This window comes from Chroicocephalus ridibundus, chromosome 1, assembly GCF_963924245.1.
Source record: "Chroicocephalus ridibundus chromosome 1, bChrRid1.1, whole genome shotgun sequence".
NCBI lineage: Eukaryota > Metazoa > Chordata > Aves > Charadriiformes > Laridae > Chroicocephalus > Chroicocephalus ridibundus.
Window position 1 is genome coordinate 135,058,840 of NC_086284.1, and position 21,224 is coordinate 135,080,063.

Sequence of the window (21,224 nt, forward strand, 5' to 3'; positions counted from 1 at the left end):
GGTTCATTGTACCTCTGATTCTTATCAAAGAGGGGAGTGTGTTTGTAGGATTCTAGTTATTTTAATTTACAGCTTGTAGTTATGAGTTGCTACTTAAAATACGAGAGAGTTGTGTCAGAAATTGGCTCTTGGATACGGTTCGCATGATTACAGTTGTCGTTGGCCTGCACAGCCTTCACTCTTCCAACCACAAGTCTCACGAGTGTTGGGATGACCAAGTGTGAGTATGGCTGGAGTGGAAATTAAAGGGGGACAGTTTTTCACCATCATCAATTTCTGTGAGAAAATGACTCTGAAAAAATTGTTACGCATCAAAAATTATTTCATACAAATAATGGTTTAAAGTGTTCTGATTTGAATATACTTCACTATTGTAAAATCATCTATATTTAAATGCCTCCTGCAATGTGAATTGCATACTGTAAAAATTCAAGTTAGCTGTCTAGCACAGTAAATACTAAAATTCAAGAATAACTTTGAAAGGTTCAGGGTTCTCAACTCTGAGGCAGTTTTGAGTGCTTTAACGCTCTCAGCAAAGCCATTGATTTGGGCATTGCAAATACACCCTTTTGTAGCAGTTTCAAAAAGGGATGTCTAGATGTGATCATGTGACACTACCTTGTTTGCTTTTGTGTGAGAGGCATGCCTCTCTACTGACTTCTTTAGATGATAATTTCACTTAAAAGTGACCTCCTGCTTTATCACTTGGCATATATTCTAGTTTATATAAGTTAGACTAATTCACTAGTTTAGTCCTAACAACTCATCTTTGAAGATTATTTTTTTTTCATATGTATTAATCCGGAGTAGTCATCCTAAGAGAATCTAAACCTAGAATCCACTTTCCCTGCGTCTAAATTTACATTTTTTTTGTTATTCAGTGTTGGCAAATTTAAAATCATAATACAAAGAAGATTCTGGGAGAGTAGAACAGAAATACACAAGCTATTACACTCCTGATTTCTTCTACTTGGCTAAAGACACAGGTTTGGACACGCTGGCACGCCACTTGACTGCTGTCAGGACTGCCATGAAATCTTGACTCCACTCTCTTTAAGGAGACCACGATTTCATACACTGCCTTAGCATTGGCATGTATTGGTATTGCTGTAATACAGCAACTAAGTCTGTTTATGTTGATAACTCACTTTCTAAAATGTGAGGGCTAGAAACTGGTCTGCCTAGTTTTGTAGAGCTCTCCTTGACTAAACATCCTTCCCTTCTTGTAAAGTTGCAGCAAGAGGCTTGCAGATGTTCAAAACAGAAAATTGTGCAAATGACAGGAGTCAGGTCTGTTTCAAAGACAAAAATTTCACATGAAAAACTTTTTTCAGTGTGTTTATCTAACAGCTGCTGTAGCAAATACATATTTAACAAAGCATTTTTGTTGTTATGAGATAAAGTATGACACTATGTTAAGAATGTCAACAAATGTTACTAGTTTTTCTCCAGCACTATCTACGTTTTGACATGTAAAAATATTTTTAATGGGAATGTTTAGATACCAAAATACTGTTAGATACTAAAATACTCTCCTAGGAGTTCAAAGTTTATTTTGGTCCTTTTGATAAAATTACATGTATTCTGTTGCCTTAAGAACTCTTTTTTTTTTTTTTTTTTTTTTTTTTTCCTGGGCACATGGTTTGTTACTTAAGGCTGCTCAAGTTTGTACTTTAATATTACACGAGAGAGCCCTAAGCGAGTATCAGTTCGCCATTTTAGAGGGCATAGTAGTCTTCCTGGGTTGAGCAGGCCTACAGGAATAGCCTCAGTCTGCACACTGAGGAGCAGCCTGTCCGCAATTGAGTCTTGAGAGAACTGTGATGTCTATGAGATATAAGCGATGGATGGGGGAAACAGTTGAAAGCTGAAGATGCGCTTTCAAGCACATCTGCTGACAGCCCGTGCTGTACCGCACACCATAGAATTGTCCAGTAAGAATAAAGGGAGAAAAATCATGTTACATGAGCCTTTACCTGCATCACTGTTTCCCGATCTTATTGCACTCCATCAAAAGATAATGTTCTCTTACAGCATGTAACGGGTGCACAAAAGCCATCACCGCATATAAAGTATTCTTGTACTCCTCTGGAAGCAACGTCTGGATTATGCGGTTACTTCTGTAGAATATTGATATGATTAGTATGCTCCCATTTAAAAATTTGTTGCAGAGGCTCTAATAATTAGGATGGATAAGACAGGAGCTGCTCTAGTGCTACGCAGACTCGGTGGTAGAACGGCTCTGGACAGATCTGAAGCAATTCGCCTCTTGGATGATGGCCTTTCTGTGAAAGGATAGAAGGCGTAAGGTGTAAGGATGGCCTGCAGTCATAACTGTGATTCAAAAGCATGGTTTGTGATTCAAAAGCTTAAATGGATAGTTCTGGATATCGCTTTACCTATTGAGAAGTCAAGATACTCTTCCTTTTATAGCCGTGCCTGCAGTTAGGGACAGTAAGATGGTGATAAATGCCTCCAAATGCTACACACGGAGTGACCACCCACATGCTTGTGGACTTTCTAATTTTATGTGAACAGTGCTGAGGCTGCAAATACCATCTGGAGCCCAGAATTTCTTCAGCTGTGGTGTTACTTTGCTGCTTAGCGCCCTTCCTAGGGGCTAGAGGAGGCCTGGGGAGCAGAGAGGGGCTTTTGGGGACAAAGGCTGTACCCTCTTGTTGCTGTACTGGGGGCACCTCTGAGCCAGTGAGAAGGTGGCAATAACGTCTCAGGGGCAGGGCTAGTATTTGCACTGCCAGTTGTGAGAGTGATATCTTGGGGCTGTTCCACCTACACAAAAACATTGAAAACGCTCTTTATATTTGGGAGATTTGGTGGTACCAGGTATCGCTTATGAATACGCTGCTAGGGGACTTTGAGGGAAGACGGAAGAGGAAATTAGGAGGTTGTTAGAATGTAGGGGGTCGGTTTGCTGTTGTATTGTTAAGAGCGTAACTGTATTTGATTTAAAAATACAAGCTTTAGAAATAAAATATGACACCTCTGTAATATGGAAACGTGCTTCAACACAAGTACGTTTGCTGTTGCTCTTGTGCCTTTTTTACTACAGGTCTGTACTTGCTGCCAGTGGAAATCTCCGCAGGGGTGTAGCAACTGATGATTGATACCACCTTTCCAAAGTACCTGGGTTTTTTTGGTCAAGCATCTGTGTAGAAAGTGCTGCCCATGTCACACCCTTGGAGGAAGGGATACAGAATCTTCCTCTCCCATGTGCAATAAAACGTACAGGCCCACGGAAAAGTGAGCGGGGGTCAGGCTGGCTCTCCCTTCGTCGGGGTGTGTGAGCAGTTCCCCTCAAAGGAAAAAGTGTAAATTTTTACCGTGATGTTATGGAGTAAAGTGTTTTTTTCCTCCCCTACGTGGGAATATTAAGGAGTTGGTCAGATATCTGGGAGATTATCCTGAACTTTGTACAGGATACCTTAAGAAAACCATCCTAAAATTACAAAATTTGAATGTATAGGATTGTAGGTTTGTTCTCCTATTCTCGTCTTGTCTTTAAAAGGGCTGGAGCCTGGCAGCCACGGCGGCAGTGATCAGTTTCGGGAGTATTTTTTACACAGCTTCTCTACCTTGGAAAGGTTTTTTGAAATAGTGTAATTGAATGTATGTTTTATGACAGCAGTGCTAAATCGCTGTTAGCAACTGCAGTGCTCTTGGATGATTTTAACTCAATTGGGACGAGACTTTATGCTGGATGTATTCTGTGCAAGTCAGAGCATTTGGCTTTCTTCCCTCGTTCAGCAAAAAATGCACCCCAGTCTGCAGCTGGGAGAGCTATTGTCTGCATGGAATAAATGGTCGTTTTAAAAGTTTTTCAGTTAAATAGAATACATAATAGAAGTTATTCTGAAGCACATCAGTAGCATCAGTTAAATGGTACATTTCTGCCTCAGTATTAAATAAGTAATGTTATTTTAAAAAACAAAACAAAGCAAAACCAACGTGCCCCGCCCCCCCCCCAACACATTTTCACCCATTTGGTAGACCAGGAAGAAAAAATAACTATAACTGTCTCGTGTCTATAAGGTATCTATCATCTTAGAAAAATCAGTAAAGGTATTATTATAATAGAAGAAGACCATATGTAATTATTTTCTAGTTTAAAAAGTGGGTTTTGCTTTGCTTGAGTACATGAAGAACTATGAGAGACCACATATTCAATGTCAGCGTTATTTTGTGATACATCTAATCACAGTAATCTCATGTAATCTAGAATTTTGAATACAGTATAAAATCCTACAAGGCTACGATAGAGGAAACAGTAAACCTCTTTACAAAAGAAGTCGAGCAAATGTGAATTCAGACTTTTTAATATTTATCTTAGCTAAATATTAAAGCTAACAGTTCGGGAAAGACAGATTTTTGAACTAGGTTTAGTCTTTCCAGTGTAATTCTCTATTTGTGAAGAGACACGTTTATGCTGTGACAGATTTCTTAATGACTATGCGCTCAGAGGAATCTCATCCCTGATGAGAGGCAGGGTACCAGGCAGAATTTTCTGGAACGTAGAGGGCTGGTATCTCGTTCGGTATGGGAGGTTTAAAGGAATAAGGCAGGTGGCCTTCTTCATACTTGTCGTCAGGCAGAGGATGCACTTCAAACTGCAGGCCGCTGGACGGGGGCAGCAGCAGCTGTGTCCCTTTCAATGGCCACCAGCCAGTTAAGTTATTAAAGACTAACACACGCTTGATGAAAGTACTGATATAAGCTCTGCATTTCCTATTCAGAAGAGCGCTGTTTGTTTGAAGCACCATGATGTGACTCAGAACGACTCCAGGTTTTGTTTTGGTTTTCTTGAAGTGTAATTTTACTTCTTTTGCTCTCTCTCCTTGTCTCAAACAACCCGGCCTCCTTTTACTTTGCAATAGGCTGACATATTTTTTCTACTTATGCTACAAATTCAAGCATCTCTCTATAAACACGTAGGACATCAAAGTCGGAGGTGAACGGATCTATCCGTGTGGGTTTATTTCAATTATTAAAGGATACTTGCCTGGAAGTTTTTATATCTTGAGTGCTGTACTTGAGTCGGTGAAGTTTTATATGCCGTTTGGACTGCACGTATAGCTTGTGAACCAATTTGTGTGCTTTCTTGCTTGAAGTTTGTACTCCTGGATTTTCTGATTACAATTTCATAAAGACATTGAGGTATGAGAAATGATTGATTTTTATTTCCCCCCCGGCCCCGAGGCTGGATAAAATGCTTTTTCCACGCTGCCTTAAAGCTAGATGTAATCTAAGGCTTCAGTATGAATTTTATGAAAACATCCACTCTGCTAGTCCTGTTACAGATCAACATTTATGTGTGCCTTAGCGTTACCAGTGTTTTTCATATGGATTCAAGTTATTTTTGATGCATTGAAAATGGAGCTTGCATTTGTAAAGTGTCTCATTCGGCCTGTACCAGGAGAATGCAGTTGACATCCTTGCTAATTATTCCATTTTGCAAAAATGTATAATAACCTTAAAAGAAACGGGCAACTTAAGCAAGGAATGTCTTTCTGTGTACATCTTCAGCAGAATTAAGGCTACTTCATTTTTTTAATTACCTTTTTTCTCCCCTCCTATTTTCCTGAAATATTGATTATAATGTTGAATTACAACATGGAAAGAACTGCAGGGACTGTTATTCTTGCGATATGTGCCTGGGCTTTGTTTTGGCGCATTTGCTGCGTGGGAGTTAATTTTACCACCGGTGCTTGTATTGTACACACGAGTCTCGCAGGCCATGTAAGTTCCACCCTATGGAGATTTATTTCAAGAGCATTCCTCCTAAAAGCTGGAGGAGCTGTATTTGAATTAAATTATTTAAGAAATGACGCGGCTTTTCAGCACTTGCAGTACTGGCGCTGCTGCTGTCAAATGCTGCAACACCGCACTTGAGCGGCAAACCTGGTACTACAGGAGCGTGGCAGCTGTGGGTTTTGGCTACGAGACACAGAACTGAGTGCAAGATGCACGTATTTGTACCGTAGGAGAATCTGGGTGGCAAACTGGGTGTGCATCATCTCATCAGCAACTCCAAGGGTTGAAATACTCACTAGAAAAAATGTGTAATAGTTGAAGTGTAGGTATTTGAACAAAGTAGAGTAACTAAAGTTTTTGGTGTGCTAATCCACTTTTTTTCCCCACTAGCAAGAGCACAGGGAAGAACTCTCTCCTGCACAGAAGATCAGCATAAAACATTCATTAGGTATAGCCGGAAACCTCAAAATCATTTAAGCGAGATGCAGATTTGTCACTGGTATCGATCCCAGCCTCAATAACTTCTCACTTAAAGTCCAAAAGCCTTTGCTATGGGCAACGCACTGTTGTTTCAGGAAATAGAATTTATTTGTTCTTCCAAAGAAGCACTGTCAATAAAAAACAATAATAATCATTGCCTTTGTGGGCAAACACAAGACAGGCTTATCTTGCTGTGAGGTTGAAAGGTCAAGTATTTGCAGGGAGGAAGTTATTTTACTAAAGCTGGGGCGGTGGGCTGTCTAATTAAGAACAAAACTGCTCCATTTTAAGTTTTAGGTTTACTATACATTCTAAAATCAGCTTAGCATAAAGCTCACAGCTTTTTAAAGTCGGGGTTATCTATGAGCTAAGGCAAACGTTTCTGTAACAAAACAAGAAAAGAGTGTCCTGGGGCAGCAGTAACCTTTAACAAAAATCTGAGCTGGTTAGGGAGGAGGTGAGCATGTGAGAAGAACATCACAGTGCTCGGTACACGGGAACACGGAGCTGGGATGATACGGAATGAGACTGCGTGGTCGCTGTGACTTCCATCAGCTACCCATTAAACATTTAGTGCAGACAGACCCTTATAAAATCCCTTCTGTGTGCTCTGTGTAACATAGACCACAGGAGGCTTCCTCGTATCCTGCAAGAAAACCAGATCAGAATTGAAAGTTGTTGGCAGGTTTGTGATTTGCCAAGGGAATAGGAAGAGAAACTGAGGTAATAACCAAGGTCTTAAGCAGGATTTCCACTTATTGCAATTGATTTTGAAATCAGGAGAATGAAACTTTGGGAAGGAATGAGAAAATAGATTTTCTGTGAGTTTCAGTATTGATGAGTGCTTAAAGCAAGAAATTATGCTTTAAAAAATTAGACTGCAAATATAGGGCATGTTTATCTGGGCACCAATTTAACACATGAGCCCTTAAAGACCTCTGGCATCATCTTATGCTTGTGCAGCTCCTAAACTTGACAGTGTGACGGTGTACTCCACCACCAGCCTGACCTTTATATCTCGTAACCCTGCTCAAGCGGCAACCCCCCGTGGTTATCGGGGGTATCGATGACCATCTGTGGTGGTCATAATGGGTGCATCTAGTCGTGATGGCTGCACCCAGCTCAAAGGTAGTTTCAGGGAGACAGATAACAACACAATAGCCAAGGACTAACTTGAGCAATATGCCCACCTAACCACAATACTGCTACTGTGGTTGATATGCAAATATGACTATAGGTCAATTATCTTACGCCCATAAATAGTGAACAGCCCAAGAGCCCTTTGAGCTCTCCTGCACAGCAGCGAGCTGCACGCCAGGATCTCCCCTTGAGTAAGGACGCCTCTCAAGATTACTTCTCAAGATTCAGAGAGTCCTTGCTGCAACAGATCCTCAGTAAGTGACTAATAGCATGCTAAACTTTGCAATCTTAGCTAATTGATATAAAGGATCGATTACACATATATAATCCTTTAGACATAAACCATTGACCAAGTCTGGGACTAGGATTGGATCCAGCTGCACCTAGATTCCTCTCTGAGAATCATAGAATGGCTTTGATTGGAAGGGACCTTAAAGATCATCTCGTTCCAAGCCCTTGCCATGGGCAGGGACACCTCCCACTAGACCAGGTTGCTCAAAGCTCAGAACCTGGCCTTCAACACTTCCAGGGAAGGGGCATCCACAGCTTCTCTGTGCAACCTGTTCCACTGCCTCACCACCCTCATAGTGAAAAATTTCTTCCTGATATGTAACCTAAATCTACCTCTTCCAATTTGAAGCCGTTACCCCTTGTCCTATCACTTCATGCCCTTGTAAAAAGTCCCTCTCCAGCTTTCTTATAGTCCCCCTTCAGGTACTGGACAGCTGCTATAAGGTCCCCCCGGAGCCTTCTCTTCTCCAGGCTGAACAATCCCAACTCTCTCAGTCTTCACAGGAGAGGTGCTCTAACCCCCTGATCATCCTTGTGGCCCTCCTCTGGACCTGCTCCAACAGGTCCATGTCCTTCCTGTGTTGGGTGTTCCAGAGCTGGACACAGTACTCCGGGTTGGGCCTCATGAGAGCAGAGTAGAGGGGGAGAATCACCTCTATGGATCTGCTGGCTGCGGTTCTTTTGATGCAGCTCAGGATGCGGTTGGCTTTCTGGGCTGCAGGCACGCGTTGCCAGCTCACGTTGAGCTTCTCGTCCACCAACACCCCCAAGTCCTTCTCCTCAGGGCTGCTCTCAAGCCATTCTCTGCCCAGCCTGTATTTGTGCTTGGGATTGCCCTGACCCACATGCAGGACCTTGTACTTGGCCTGGTTGAACTTCATGAGGTTTGCATGGGCCCACCTCTCAAGCCTGTCCAGGTCCCTCTAGATGGCATCCCTTCCCTCCAGTGTATCAACTGCCCCACACAGCTTGGTATCATCAGCAAACTTGCTGAGGGTGCACTCAATCTCAACATCCATGTCATCAACAAAGATGTTAAATAGTACCGGTCCTAGTACTGACCCCTGAGGAACACCAGGAGTTTAGAAAGCAAGGTGGACTCAATGGGAGGGTCTCCTTGACAGTTCTGTCTGACCCTGTCCTCTATGCAGTAAGTAAGCAAGTGTGCATTGCCATCGAATCTTGTTAAAACACTGTCACATTTACTATCAAACTTTGTTAAAACCCTGGTTTATATCAAATGTATCGCTGCTTCTCTCTATGAGTGAAGTGCATTGCTCCATCTGTGACAGACAGGGTGGTTCTTTTCATTCCGGGCAGTGCCACTTATACGTATAAGTGCTGCATATGGGCGATCATAATTATTAAACTGTTTTGCACCCCTCCAAGACAGTACATGGTCTGATGGAGTGGTTTGGTGAGCGAAGGTCATTTCCTCAGGTGCCTGGAGCCCTTGTTGTAGTCTACAGTACCCTGGCAAGAATATGTGGGCACCACTGGTCCGCTGTGCTCTGCTCTGGGGGCTAGACCTACTGGAAGCTGGAAAACATGCAGAATGCATTCTTGATGCAACAGTGCTAGGGTATGCCTTGTTTGCATGTTCTTGATAACAATTCTCACTGCTCTTTGCACAAGCAAAACAATGAAGTTTTATAATTGTTTCCATGATGGATGATATGATCAATTAGAGTGAACCCGTATGTTGCACTCAGGTTTGGGCCAGATGTGGGAGACTGCCCTAATTTACACCAGTTCCCTGAAGTTCTCAAGCATAGTGCGGTCACAATTTTGGTTTCGCCTTGCTTGCTTTTAGAGAAGCCCTACTTTCTTCAGAGAGGCTTTTGTCCAGGATTTCCTGAGATTTTTGTTTGTCACCAATCCATTTTTAAGCTCACTGTTCCCAGGGCTCCTGAATGGAGACGCTCAGCAGGGCAGGATCCCCACCCACCACCCTGGCTGGTGGAGCAGACCACAATATGGCCTGCAGGAACTGCTAGTGCTGCTTGCACAGCCAGTGGGAGCGACCATTATGTTAAAATCCACAGGATGCACTATTTTGTGAGATATTTAAATTATGTGGTAGCATATTAACGCAATGGTAGTATGGGGCTGGAGGAAATTATGGATGTGGCAATGCTGCTCATTAATTTGATGAGGAACCCTGGTCCGAGGTCCCTGCGATGCAGGACTTCTGAGACATACAAACAGCACTTCCATTTTTTGGTTGCTTTTGCGAGTGATGCACAGCAGTGCTGTGGGCGACTTTGTACTTCACTGCGCTGGGCTAACAGGCGGCTTGAGCAGAGGAATGTTATAAACTTGACATCTAATCCATTAAAGGCGAATATTAAAAGTAGCTGGAGGTCCTGCTCTGAACCTGTGACTACCTCTCGGTTCTGTGCTTTGAAACAGTATTTGTTTGCCGCTCTCCTGTTGATTTGCAAAACGCAGCAGCAGGAATAGAGCCTGTTAGGCAAACAGGTTCAAACGCAGACAGGAACCCGGTTAGAGAAACATGTGAGCAAGAATTGTTTTCTTGAATCTTTCATTAGCTATTGTGTTGAATATTACTTTCAACAGGGAAAAGCAAAATATTTTTATACAAAAATTTACAGATTTTTAAGTGACACATAGGTAAATTAACAGTATCTCTATATTTAGAAACTACTCCACGTTCCGTTATCAGCGGTTATGAGAGAAAGGCAAAACTCTGAGTCTTTTACGAACACTTTCAGGCAAAATCAAACTGGATCCTGCGCTGTGTTCCTCTTTGGACAAAAAGCTACGTTCCGGTTTCAAACACCCTCCTGTTTTGGGTTTGTATTCTGAAGCATCCTCCATGGCGGCAGTCTCATTTAATCAAAAGGCATTTTCATTAAATGCTGAGCGTTGTGCAGCTTTTCTTTCCTTGCAGTTCAGGGCAGCTCTGTCCTGTTTTGACTAGCATCATATTCTCAACAGAGACGGTGGGATAGTTGCTGGGTGCAGCAGGTCCCTTGGGCCTGTGACGGCAGGGTGAGGTACAGGCTCTCGATCAAAGCTCCCTGCCGTGCCTCGGCTGGTGGACTGCACTGCCCACTCCTGAAATGCGCAGCTCATCTTAAAAAGCATTTGAACTTCTCGTACCCGCTGTTCTGCCACTGACGGCAGCAGTAACCCTCCTGTTCTTTGGTAGAAACACAGAATCATAGAATGTGTTAGGTTGGAAGGGACCTTTAAAGGTCATCCAGTCCAACCCCCCTGCAGTAAGCAGGGACATCTTCAACTAGATCAGGTTGCTCAGAGCCTCATCACGCCTGGCCTTGAATGTCTCCAGGTAACGTCTTTATAATTGCAAAGCTGGATTTAAATGTGCCAGTCCAGTCTGGCACCTTCCTATGAAAGTATCGTCTTAGAAATATAAAATATATTTTAAAAAAAGTTAGTATTCATTCCTAAAAATATTTAGAGTTGGGTTCCCAAAGAACTAATGTCTACTCGAAACAACTACTCATGAGAGCCTTCAGTTTCATAGATATCTGCACTGCCATTCCGAAGGGTCTTCCCAGCCCCAGTCATGTGTTCCCTCCACTTCCCTTCTGCTGGCACTTGCCCTTGGGTGACTTCATGCATAGTCACACTGCAAAGCTGAGTAGGGTGATTTTGGTTTTGGTTTGCTGGGTTTTGGCTTTTTTTTTATTAGTTGCCTAAGTGCCCGTAGGAAAGCAATAGGCAGCTGGAGGTGAGGGACAAGAGTAGGTCTTCATGACAGAGGGGATTAGCTGGGGTTAAATCTTGTCGTGAAACGACACAGAAAACTCTCTCTGCCAGCTTATGTTCTGGATGTGTCGTGTAGTGTTACTTCTGTGTCAGGTCAAGCATGCAAATCTGTCCTGTAAGCTGGGCGTGTGCATCCTGTGCCAAGTCGTGTTGATCTGAATGCGGTTCTTTGTTGGAGCAAGGGCTGCCGACAGGGAGCCGCTGGCAGGAGCACGGCCAAAGGCATGTGTGTGACTTTAGGTACCCAGTAGTCTTATTAAAGCCAATGGGACCACTTCAGGGGCTTAAAGTTAAGTACGTGTGTAAGACTTTGCAGGATCAGGGCCTAATGCTATAAACTCTTCAGGATGTTTTTAATGTGTATTCCACAAAGCCCTCATCACGCTCAGGGGTGCTGTAAAATGACAAGTAGTAAGAAATTCTCTCCTGGTGGGATCAAAACCAACTTTCCAGTTTTGGCCGTTTTTGCGTGCACACACTATGCTTACAGCAACGGCAGTGCTGGAGACCTGGATGGGGTGGCGTCCCTCTTGGAGGTGCCTGTGGCCCTCACCGCTCTTGAACTTGGCAAACATGGAGCCTACAGCCCCCTTCTCTTCAAACCTTACCGCAAGGGAGATTCCAACCCTAACAGGCAAGGTGCCAGGAGGAGAAGGCAGGCTAGTCTGACACAAGAGGCTGGAAAATTGGGAGGCAAATCTGAACGTAGACAGCAAAGAACTGCTAAACAGATCCCTGACCAACGTCACACGCTAAGAGTTGGCCCTTAGTTTTGTCCTCTGGTCTGGCAGCGACAGGACCCTGGGCTTTGCTTTTCTGCAGTGTTTTTTACCCGCTTTTTCTCCACTTTCGTGGGTCTGGCCCACCCGCTCCCTGTGCCTGGGGACCCCGGCCCGGCCGCCACCCCACACACAGCCCAGCCCGCCCTCAGCTCCTTCTCGGCCGCCGCGGCACAGCCGAAAAGGGGAGAGCACGGCTCCCTACAGGTGTCTGCTTGAGCCCGGCCGGACGCCCTGGGGCTGAGCCTCGGGCAACCAACCCCCGCGGGATCGCGGACCCTCCAGCGCTGTCGGGACGGGTCCGGCGGGCGCTGGGGGCGTCGGAGGCGGCGGGGCCGGGTCGGCCTCTCGGCCCGCCCCCGCCTCCCGTGGACTTCCAGGCCGTGGCAGGGCGCTGTGGCCGCCGGCAGCGGCTCCCAGCCCGCCCCCTGCCCTCCATGCGGCTCCGGCTCGCACACCCCCCGCCTCCCGCTGCCGGTTCTCCCCTCCCGGTCGCGGCTGGCCGGTGATTCACCCGCTCCCCGGGCTTTGTTCGGCTCCGCGGGCCGCTTCAGCCCCCGGGCAGGGGCAGGGCAGGGCTTGGGCAGGTTCCCCCCCGGTCACCCCCCACCCACCCTCGGCAAAGCCGATGTCCGCCGCGCCCGTCCGATCCCCGACGCTGCGGCCCCACAGGATGAAGAAAGACGAGTCGTTCCTGGGCAAGCTAGGCGGGACCCTGGCGAGGAAGAAGAAAGCCAAGGAGGGTGAGTTCGCCCGCGCGGAGGGGAGGAAGGAAAGAGCATCCGACCGGCGTGACTTGCAGCAGCTCGTCCCGTCCCGTCCCGTCCCGTCCCGTCCCTCCGCGGGAAGCCCGGGCTGCGGGCAGAAGCCCCGCTTTGTTCGCCAGCCCCCGCCGAGGGGGCAGCGCCGCCCCAGGGAAGGGGTCGCTGGGGAGGATGAGGGGGAGAAGCGGCGCGCCTGCCCTCTGCCCCCGGGGCGGTGGCAGCCCCGGTGGGACGCGGGGCCTCGCCCGCCTCAGCCTCAGCCGGGGGGCGGCGGCGGCTCGGCGGGAGGGCGCTTCGTGCGCCCCGCGGGGCCCCAGGCGCCGCGGGCGGGCGTTGGGGGGGACGGTTGGGGGGCGGTTGGGGGGCCGTTGGCGTTGGGGTGGGGGGCCGCCGGGAGGTTCCTGCGCTTCCCGCCGCACGCCGCTGTGGGGTGGCCGTTCATCGGGCGTGCGCGGCCGGTGCCCTCGGGGGCCGGCTGCTGGCTCGGCCGCTCGCCCCGCCGCTCCCCGGCTTCCCTTCTCGTACGTACGAAGGGACACCCCCCCCCCCCCCCCCCGAACCCGCTTTCTGCTGTAAAATAAACTTGTGGTGACCAAGGAGGCTGTGAGCGTCGTTTCTTCTAGTCTGAGAGCTGAAGAAGCTGTGAAGGTATGGTTGAATCCACCCGCGCTTCGTTCCGGGCCCGCTTCATCCATAGGCTTCACATTGGCGTAGATACTTTGCCCAGAGCGTTTTTCATAACTGTATATATTCATCAAAAACACCCAGCCCTCAAGCACCAGGATTTGGCACGGGTATGCTTACAGCAGAGTGTGTGTTCCTTGGGGTCGTCACTGTTGGCACGGCCGGTGCCAGCCGGGCAGGGAGGCGTCCGCCTGCCCCTGGGGTGTGGGGAGCCCAGAGCAGCTCCCTCAGCCGCAGCCCAGGGGACTGGCACCCACATCCAGGTGGTTCAGTGGCCCCCGCCACGCACCCACCCCTCTGCCTGGACCCGCCGTGGGGCTGCAGCCCCATCTCGTCCTTGTGGGGCAGGCGTGCGAGCTGTTGGCACAGCCATCTGCTGTCAGCAGAGGCTGTGCGGGGATAGCACTGTTTACTCTCGAGCAACACGGCTTTTTTTTGTTGTTGTTGTAGATAGGGAGAGGATGTCTTGCCGCTAGACTTGATAAAGGCGGTCCAGCCCTCTGTACGCAAAGTGTACCTTTCTTCCGAGTGTTGTCTCCTCCGAGGACGGCGTACTGTCCTCCTCTGCCTCCCTCACTGACCAGACTCTTCCTCTGCCTTATCCCCAAACTGCTGCCGTCTGCTAGCAGCAAAATTGGGTGTTCTTGCCTGACGCTGTAATACAATTTCAACTTTCTGGCCTGGCCTTTTTGTTCTAGTGTCTGATGGGTGTAGGGTAGGGACGTAATGCGAGTTTCAGCCTCTTCTCAGCTGGCTGTTGAGCGAGCACATGTTTTACCCATATTGAGTCTATTGATTGCCAGCAACATTTAGAAGGCAGCTTTCTAATATTTAAAAATAATATACTTGGCCTCAAAACCTGGCTCAAGGAAATTGCTTCCTTTTCCTTCTCCTGGCTGTTTTGGCGTGGCTTACCGGTATTTCCTTTATTATCTATTTTTAATCAAGTTTCTCCAGCATGGCTCTGCTGAGGAGCAGCAGAAGCGGTCATGCCTTCCTCATGATCTCATTTGCTTCTGAAGGAAGATGGTGGAGAAAACTCATCTCCATCAGGGGATGCCGACCACACGCTCCGAAAAAGTGTTTCATTCAAAGGTGACTTCTAAACTTAAACAGATTGTCAATGTCCCTTCTTAAATGAGACATTTTGGCATCACTAGGTGGTGTTTTTGAGGCAACCCCTTTCGGCAGGGACCACCCGCTTGTTTTGCTGAGTTTGTCCATTATTTTGCCTACTCGTGTGGCCGCAGCTCTTCTTGGCGGTGGAAGGGGCCATTTTGGTTACTGCCCTCAGTATTTAGTGGGGAACCGCTGCTGCGGTAGCATAAAGCTTCTGTCAGTGCGATGAGGAGGAAACGGAAACATGTGGCTCAGCTTTTAATTTGAGTATTCCTTCCAGTCTGAAAATGTGAAGGGAGAAAAGACCATTTACAAGGCTGTGGAGCCACCCGTTGGGTGTGACACGCTGTGCTGCCGCAGGCGGCCGAGGCCCTTCGTTGTAATGGGAAACGGCTTATTGCCCTTTTAAATTTTCCTCCGTTGGAAGTTTTAAGGGTGGGGGAGGGCAGAATTTGCGCTTTCTTTTCCCACTTGGGTAGCTCTCAAATGCAGGCTGTCCAGACTGGGGCTGTGAAGCTGGAGGGGGCCGAGGGCTAAGCAGTGAGGAGGCGTTGTGGTGGGGTCAGCACCGGGGGGGAGAGGCTGGTCTATGGCTTGTGGGAGGACCTGGGCAGCCGCAGCAGCAAATTTCAGGGCTAGAAACTAAACCTTTGCATGTGAGCGTGAAGCAGAAGTAAATCGGAAGCTTATCTGAGTGTCGTTCCTTGATTTAGTTGACAGAGCTATGTGGTCAGCTTTTCCTGTGTGCTTGGGGACCGCTCTGCCCTGGGGGTTCTCCTCCCTCCCGCCTTCCAGGCAGTTTCTGCTGGTTCTCTCTGAGGGGACCAGCAGAGGTCAGAGTGATCTTCCCAGAGTAAATACTGACCTCTCCACCAGCTGCTCTCCACAATAGCAAATAGATGTGCTTGGCTGCTGATTTGTCGCAACTAAAAATCATTCTTGCCTCCTCTCCCTCTAACAGCACGAAAAGGAAGCAAGCACAAGAGAGCAATTTATACTTCTTGCTTTTGTCGCCCAACTTTTGTATCGCAGCTTAAATATGGGCCTAGTATCACCGTCTCATCTGTAGTCATATAATAACCTTTAGCCTGGTCTATGCAAGAGCTGTAATCCAGTTATATTAATCCTTTTCATATTTGTGCACAACTCCTGAGTCACACAGCGCAGAAATCCTTACAAGGACACTGAAAAGTTTTCGTCGATTAGTTACGCGGCTTTCTGTTTTTTAATCATGGGCGGCAGCCACATCATAAACAACCATAATGCGTGGCTACCAACCTGTAAGCAACTAAATTTAAATATTTTTTTTGGCTAACTACTTTATAACATGCTGCCATCTATTTTTAGAGGGGTTATAATGGGAGAGGAGTGTTCATTAGGCTTATCAAGGCAGCCAGTGTAAGCGCGTACCCTTGCGCTATGGCAGAAGGATAAATAAGGGTCCTAGGTACGCTGGTGATAGTCACTGTGGCAGTATTTGTATCATTTACCGTAGCATGTAAACAGCTTTGCTGCTGCTCTTGCTTTAGCAGTACGGTGTGACATAGCGCTTTGTAAGTGGGTGCCGGTAGGTGAGGTAGGGTTAAGATTTCAGGTCAAATTCTTCAATGTTTTAAGTCAAATTCTATAGGTTGCTTAACTGTTTGAGAAAGCCTTTGAATTTCTACCTTGAAGCTCTGCTTTACACTATTACACCTTATATTTATGTTTCTGAATTTTTATGGTTCAACTGACTTGGACAGCCCTGACTTAAAAGAAACAGCAGCCAGCGTTGTTCATGGGGGAGCTGGTTTTACCCTGTTTTCCTATGGAAGTAAGGGGTGGGTGATCTAACTGTCTGTTTGGCTCCTCCCTTCCTCTTCCTTCCCAGGAATATTTTTAACCCATAGTTTGGCTAAAAATGCCCCTGAGAGAAAACTACTGGTCTTAAAGATTGTTAAATGTTGGCAGATTTTGTCAAAACGGGTGACCAATGAGTATAGAAAGACCTCACTGGAATTCCAGTGGGAATTCCTCACTGGAATCCCACCGCAGGAAAACCTGCCAATGTGCTCATCCTTGACATGCTAGTAGAGACCCCAGGTGGGAGGGAAACAGGTGGAGAAGGGACATGTCTATGGGAAGAGCACTGTGTTTTTCAATGTTACAGTCAGTTCCAGTGCTGGTGCAACCCCTTGGTTTATACCCGCCCCATTAGGCTATGTGGAAATCTGCAAAAATCCAAGTTTGCCTGCTGTTTCTGCGCCATGTCTTGGTGTATCTTGAGCTTTTGAGATGTGCCACATCTGTAGTGTGGTTACTAAACTTTAGCATATCTGTTCAGGAGCTCCAAAATCTGATTTAAATACCTTAGGAAACTATTGGTGTGCTGGCAGGGCCCATAGCAGGATGCAGTTTGTAAGCTAGATGATCCCTTAGCTTCTTTTCAGACCCTGTAGAGATACTGTTTCAGATTGTGCTGTGTTTCATCTCCATCTCTAAAAGGAACTTTAAAAAATAAAATCTCCCCTTTCCCATCAGTCAGAGTAATGCCTTTTTGTACTGAAATAAAGGAGGGGGTTTGCTGCAAGCTTCACTCCTTGCCTGCTTGCAAAGCGCTTTGTTTTCTTTTCCTCATAATACACTGCATGAAAGATCTGGGCAGCAGGTGTTTGGCTAAATAAACCTTCTATTATTGCATTTGTGTGTGTGTGTGTATATATATATATAGCTTATATGGAGGAGTCAGTGAGAACAATACAACAGACTTAATTGCTTAGTGTTGTTTCCCAGAGACAGGATTGAGGGTGGGCACGGCGGGTGTGTGTGTGAGGAAACTGCTCCAGAAAAGAGCAATTTATTGTGCCTGGTGAAATCAGTGAGGGGGAGGTGGGGGGGAGATGGCAAGAGATGACACTGCTACAGGGGGCAGAATTACTGGAACAGCAGCTAAATAATATGAAGGTTTTACGCACATCAGGGGAGGTTAAAGTATTGTTCTTGGGATCTGTGGCTCAGCGTAACGTTGAGGCAGCGCGGCTGTGAAGTGTGCTGCTGCATTTGTCTGCAGGCACACCAGGTTGGTAAACGGCTTGGCAGATGCGTGTTTCGCTAGATGGCAAGGTTTTTCTCCCAGAGAAAGGTGGCAGTTGTTGCCTCTGTTTTGCAGGGGAAAAGCTGGAGGGTGAGGAAGTGAAGCGGTTTGTTCAAGGTCGTCTGGCAAGCCAGTGACAAAGCCAGGGAAAGAAACTGTATTTCCTGAGTCCTCTCTAGTGCTGTGATCCTTAGGCAAAGAAGCTGCATAATCTGCCATTTCCCACAGCTCTACGTATGTTAAAACCCATTTTCAGGTGGGACTGCTCATCCTGCCCGATCCACTTTGGCTTTCTGGAGGGAAGAACATGAGGAAATAAGCTCAACAGCAGAATTAAATTGGAGGAAACAGTGTCTTTATCATTTCTTTGAAACTGATTGGGCTGCTTCTGTGGGTAATTGCTCTCTGGAGGGAAAAGAGGTTCAAAACCAGATCTACTTTGTTGCCTTTGTATTGATGAGCACATCTCAAGTCTGTAAGGCATCCCCTTGAACACAACAGAACAGGAGAACTGGACTTGCTTAGAAAACGGATCTAATCTTTTATTTGAATATGAAATACTGAAAATAGCTAAAAATCTCTTTTTAATGCTGTCTGCTATGCAGTCTCCAGAGATGTATTTGTGTAAACGGACTGCAAAAAATTTAACTTTTCCATCTCAGTGTGCTGCACCTTTGCTTTCGCAGCTGCCTAGTGGCTGCTTGAGACTTCTAACAAATCTATATAGCTTTAAAATGATGCTGAAAGATGCCTGTTCAATAGATCCTAGAAAGATGTAAATCTGTAGGCACGCTTAGTTCAATCTTCATTCACCTTGCAGGTGGCACTCACGTTGGTGGTGTTATTCATGCCTGGGGTTTGGTCACAGCCATTCCTGGCCATTGCAGATTGTGTTTCATGCTGGCTGTGCCCGTGTATCCTCTTTTATGAACCTGTACTGGTGGAGTAATTGCTCTAACCTCTCTGATGTGGAAGAACTGGGACTTGGGCATTCACTTTGTGCCTAAAAAGGTCAGGAGGGAGGTGTACTACTGGTGTGGTGCCTGGATTCTAGCTTTTGTCCAGAGGCACATCTGCATTTCTGAATAGCAGTGAAGTGCCAGGTAACTTGCGGGGTGCTGGCTAGGCTTCTGGCATTTCTCACCCAACAGGAAGTTTCATGAGCAAATCTGCTTCATGGAAATCCTTGAAGGGCAATCTGAGATGAGCTTCACCGGGTTGCTTCTTATTGTCTCCTGACCTGGTACTCAATGTATTTTTAAGGCTGTTCCTTTCAGTAGACTGGTGTTGGAGCTCATCCCCATCTTAACTTACTTTTCATGCTCATAGTATGTGTCAGGGAATTCTTGTTTGGATGATGAGACGAATACAAAGTATGTAGGGTCTAATTCTGTTGTCCTGTATTGTTCTTCACAGAGGTATGTTTACTGCAGCCTGAGAGGATACTTGGCTGGGGAAGCATGTTTGTGCATTGTAATGGGCTACTGCTGCTGAAATATCCAAACAGAGATGAGATAGGTGCTAGTTAAGCAGGAGTACTTGCTTTTTAAGAGATGAATTTGCATATAATTATATTGAAGCTACATACTGTTCTAGGCATGTGTATATATCCATAGAAAGACTGTGTGCAGACATATGCAAATTCAGGTTCAATTTATTATCCTTTCTACCACTAATTTAAACACCAAGAGACCTAAATTTCCAGTTGGAACCTGTGTAGCCTAATTGCTGAGTTTCTCCTGTAGGGCTCAGGCGTACCTCTGACCAGGTCTGGCTTTAGTCTTCTCTTCCTAGAGCAGTGCCAGTGTGGGTTCTGACACTGTTCTATTCTGGCAAAAGCTCTAGTGTGGATATAGTTTGTGCCAGTGTCTCAACCGAAATGAACTTTACGTGCACAGGAATCATCCTTTTAATCGTGTCATAACCCCCATGTTTTTCTCCCATAACTGCAGCTAGGCTCGGATGGTTCACCCAGCACACCTTTAGGCATGGTTGTCGGCGAGACAGTAGAGTTTTGAATTACAGCTGGAAGTTTTCTTCCAGACAGGATGCAGTAAGATACATGAAGTGGCTCTGTAGTTCTTCGGTAGTGGATTGAAGAATAACTGACGTTTAAAAATTGTTTTATTTTCAGATTGATTGTAAGAGCATTGTAATATAAGATTCATTCTAAGAACATTGTTATGTTGCATCATAGAACCTTAGCAAGGTGGTTATCGACGCTTTTAATTTTCCTTTTTCTGCTTAAAAATAAGTCTACCCTTACTTAAAAGCACTTGTTCAGCCATACCTGTTTATTTAAATGTCTTCTAAAGGATTTATTAATCCTAATATCTTGGGAGAGATTTCTAGAAGCTGGCATTTAGCTGTTTGGAGGAGCTTGTGGGTGAGCCCGGTGAGACTCTGATGTATGGAGGGCTGCATGTGGACCTGATATGAATGGGGGGAGCTGCAAAGTCACGACTTTATGCAAAGCTTGTGCAGATGCTCTCTGGTGGATGGTGTGAATGGGGGATTCTTGGTCCCGCTGGTGCATTATATCATACTGACTTGAATACTTGGGTTTTTTATTTAAAGAGTTGTAATGTTTAAGATCTCTTTATTGATATAAATGCATCCTGCTGATTTGAATGTCATCAATACAGGACTCTGGAAGATTCAGTATTGTTATGCATAACACTGCTAAATGTTTTTTTACATACTTTAAGAACTGTTACAGGCCATCTGATCTGAAAACAGATGAAGCTGGTGTAGTTTTCCAATGCACTGCTTTGAGCTTTGGATCATACTTTGATGTTAGGAGATTTGGGAGATTATCTGGCAAGCTCTTTCCATTGTGAAAGCATGTCAGAACAACTTGTTGCTGAGGGATCCAGGGTTATGTGGTCTGTGGCAACACCAACGTGAGGCAGAGTCTGCTGGTTGCAGAAATTGGTGTTTCAGCAGTTACAGCTTTGCTGTTTAACTGGGAAGGAAATTTAGTGTGTGTACCTTATGCATACAAGTGTCGTGGACACAGGTGAGGAGATTCAAGTTTGTAGCAGTGGAAGTGCCAGTGTAGCTGGTTCTTCAAAGCTGCTCATGAGGTATTTGGATGCCAAATTGCCCTTGGTTTTCAAAGAGAGTTGCGTGTACAAATCTCTTGGGCACCACTAGAAATCTTGGCCTTCAAATGTGCACCTGGGAGGTTGTCTGTGTCAGGGTTTCTGGGACATGATGTCTTGATGCGGATATGTGATCCAATGTGGGTATATGACCATACAGAGACACTGACTTGTATCATAAGGAGGAAGAGTTTTCTGTTTGTGATCCTTGTCATCCTTGCTGCTGCTGATAATGCAGAAGGCTCTGTGCGTGCCTTACTAA

The 21,224-nt window shown here is 46.0% G+C and overlaps 1 protein-coding gene across 1 annotated transcript in view; it reads left to right on the forward strand.

The window, feature by feature from the left end:
* Positions 1–12,592: 12,592 nt before the first annotated feature.
* PARVB (parvin beta) overlaps positions 12,593–21,224 on the forward strand; it is a 65,376-nt gene continuing 56,744 nt past the window's right edge. The window contains exon 1 of the mRNA XM_063354790.1: positions 12,593–12,961. Within this exon, the coding sequence (XP_063210860.1) occupies positions 12,847–12,961 (115 nt within the window). The 5' untranslated portion in view covers positions 12,593–12,846. The remainder of the gene's footprint in view (positions 12,962–21,224) is intronic.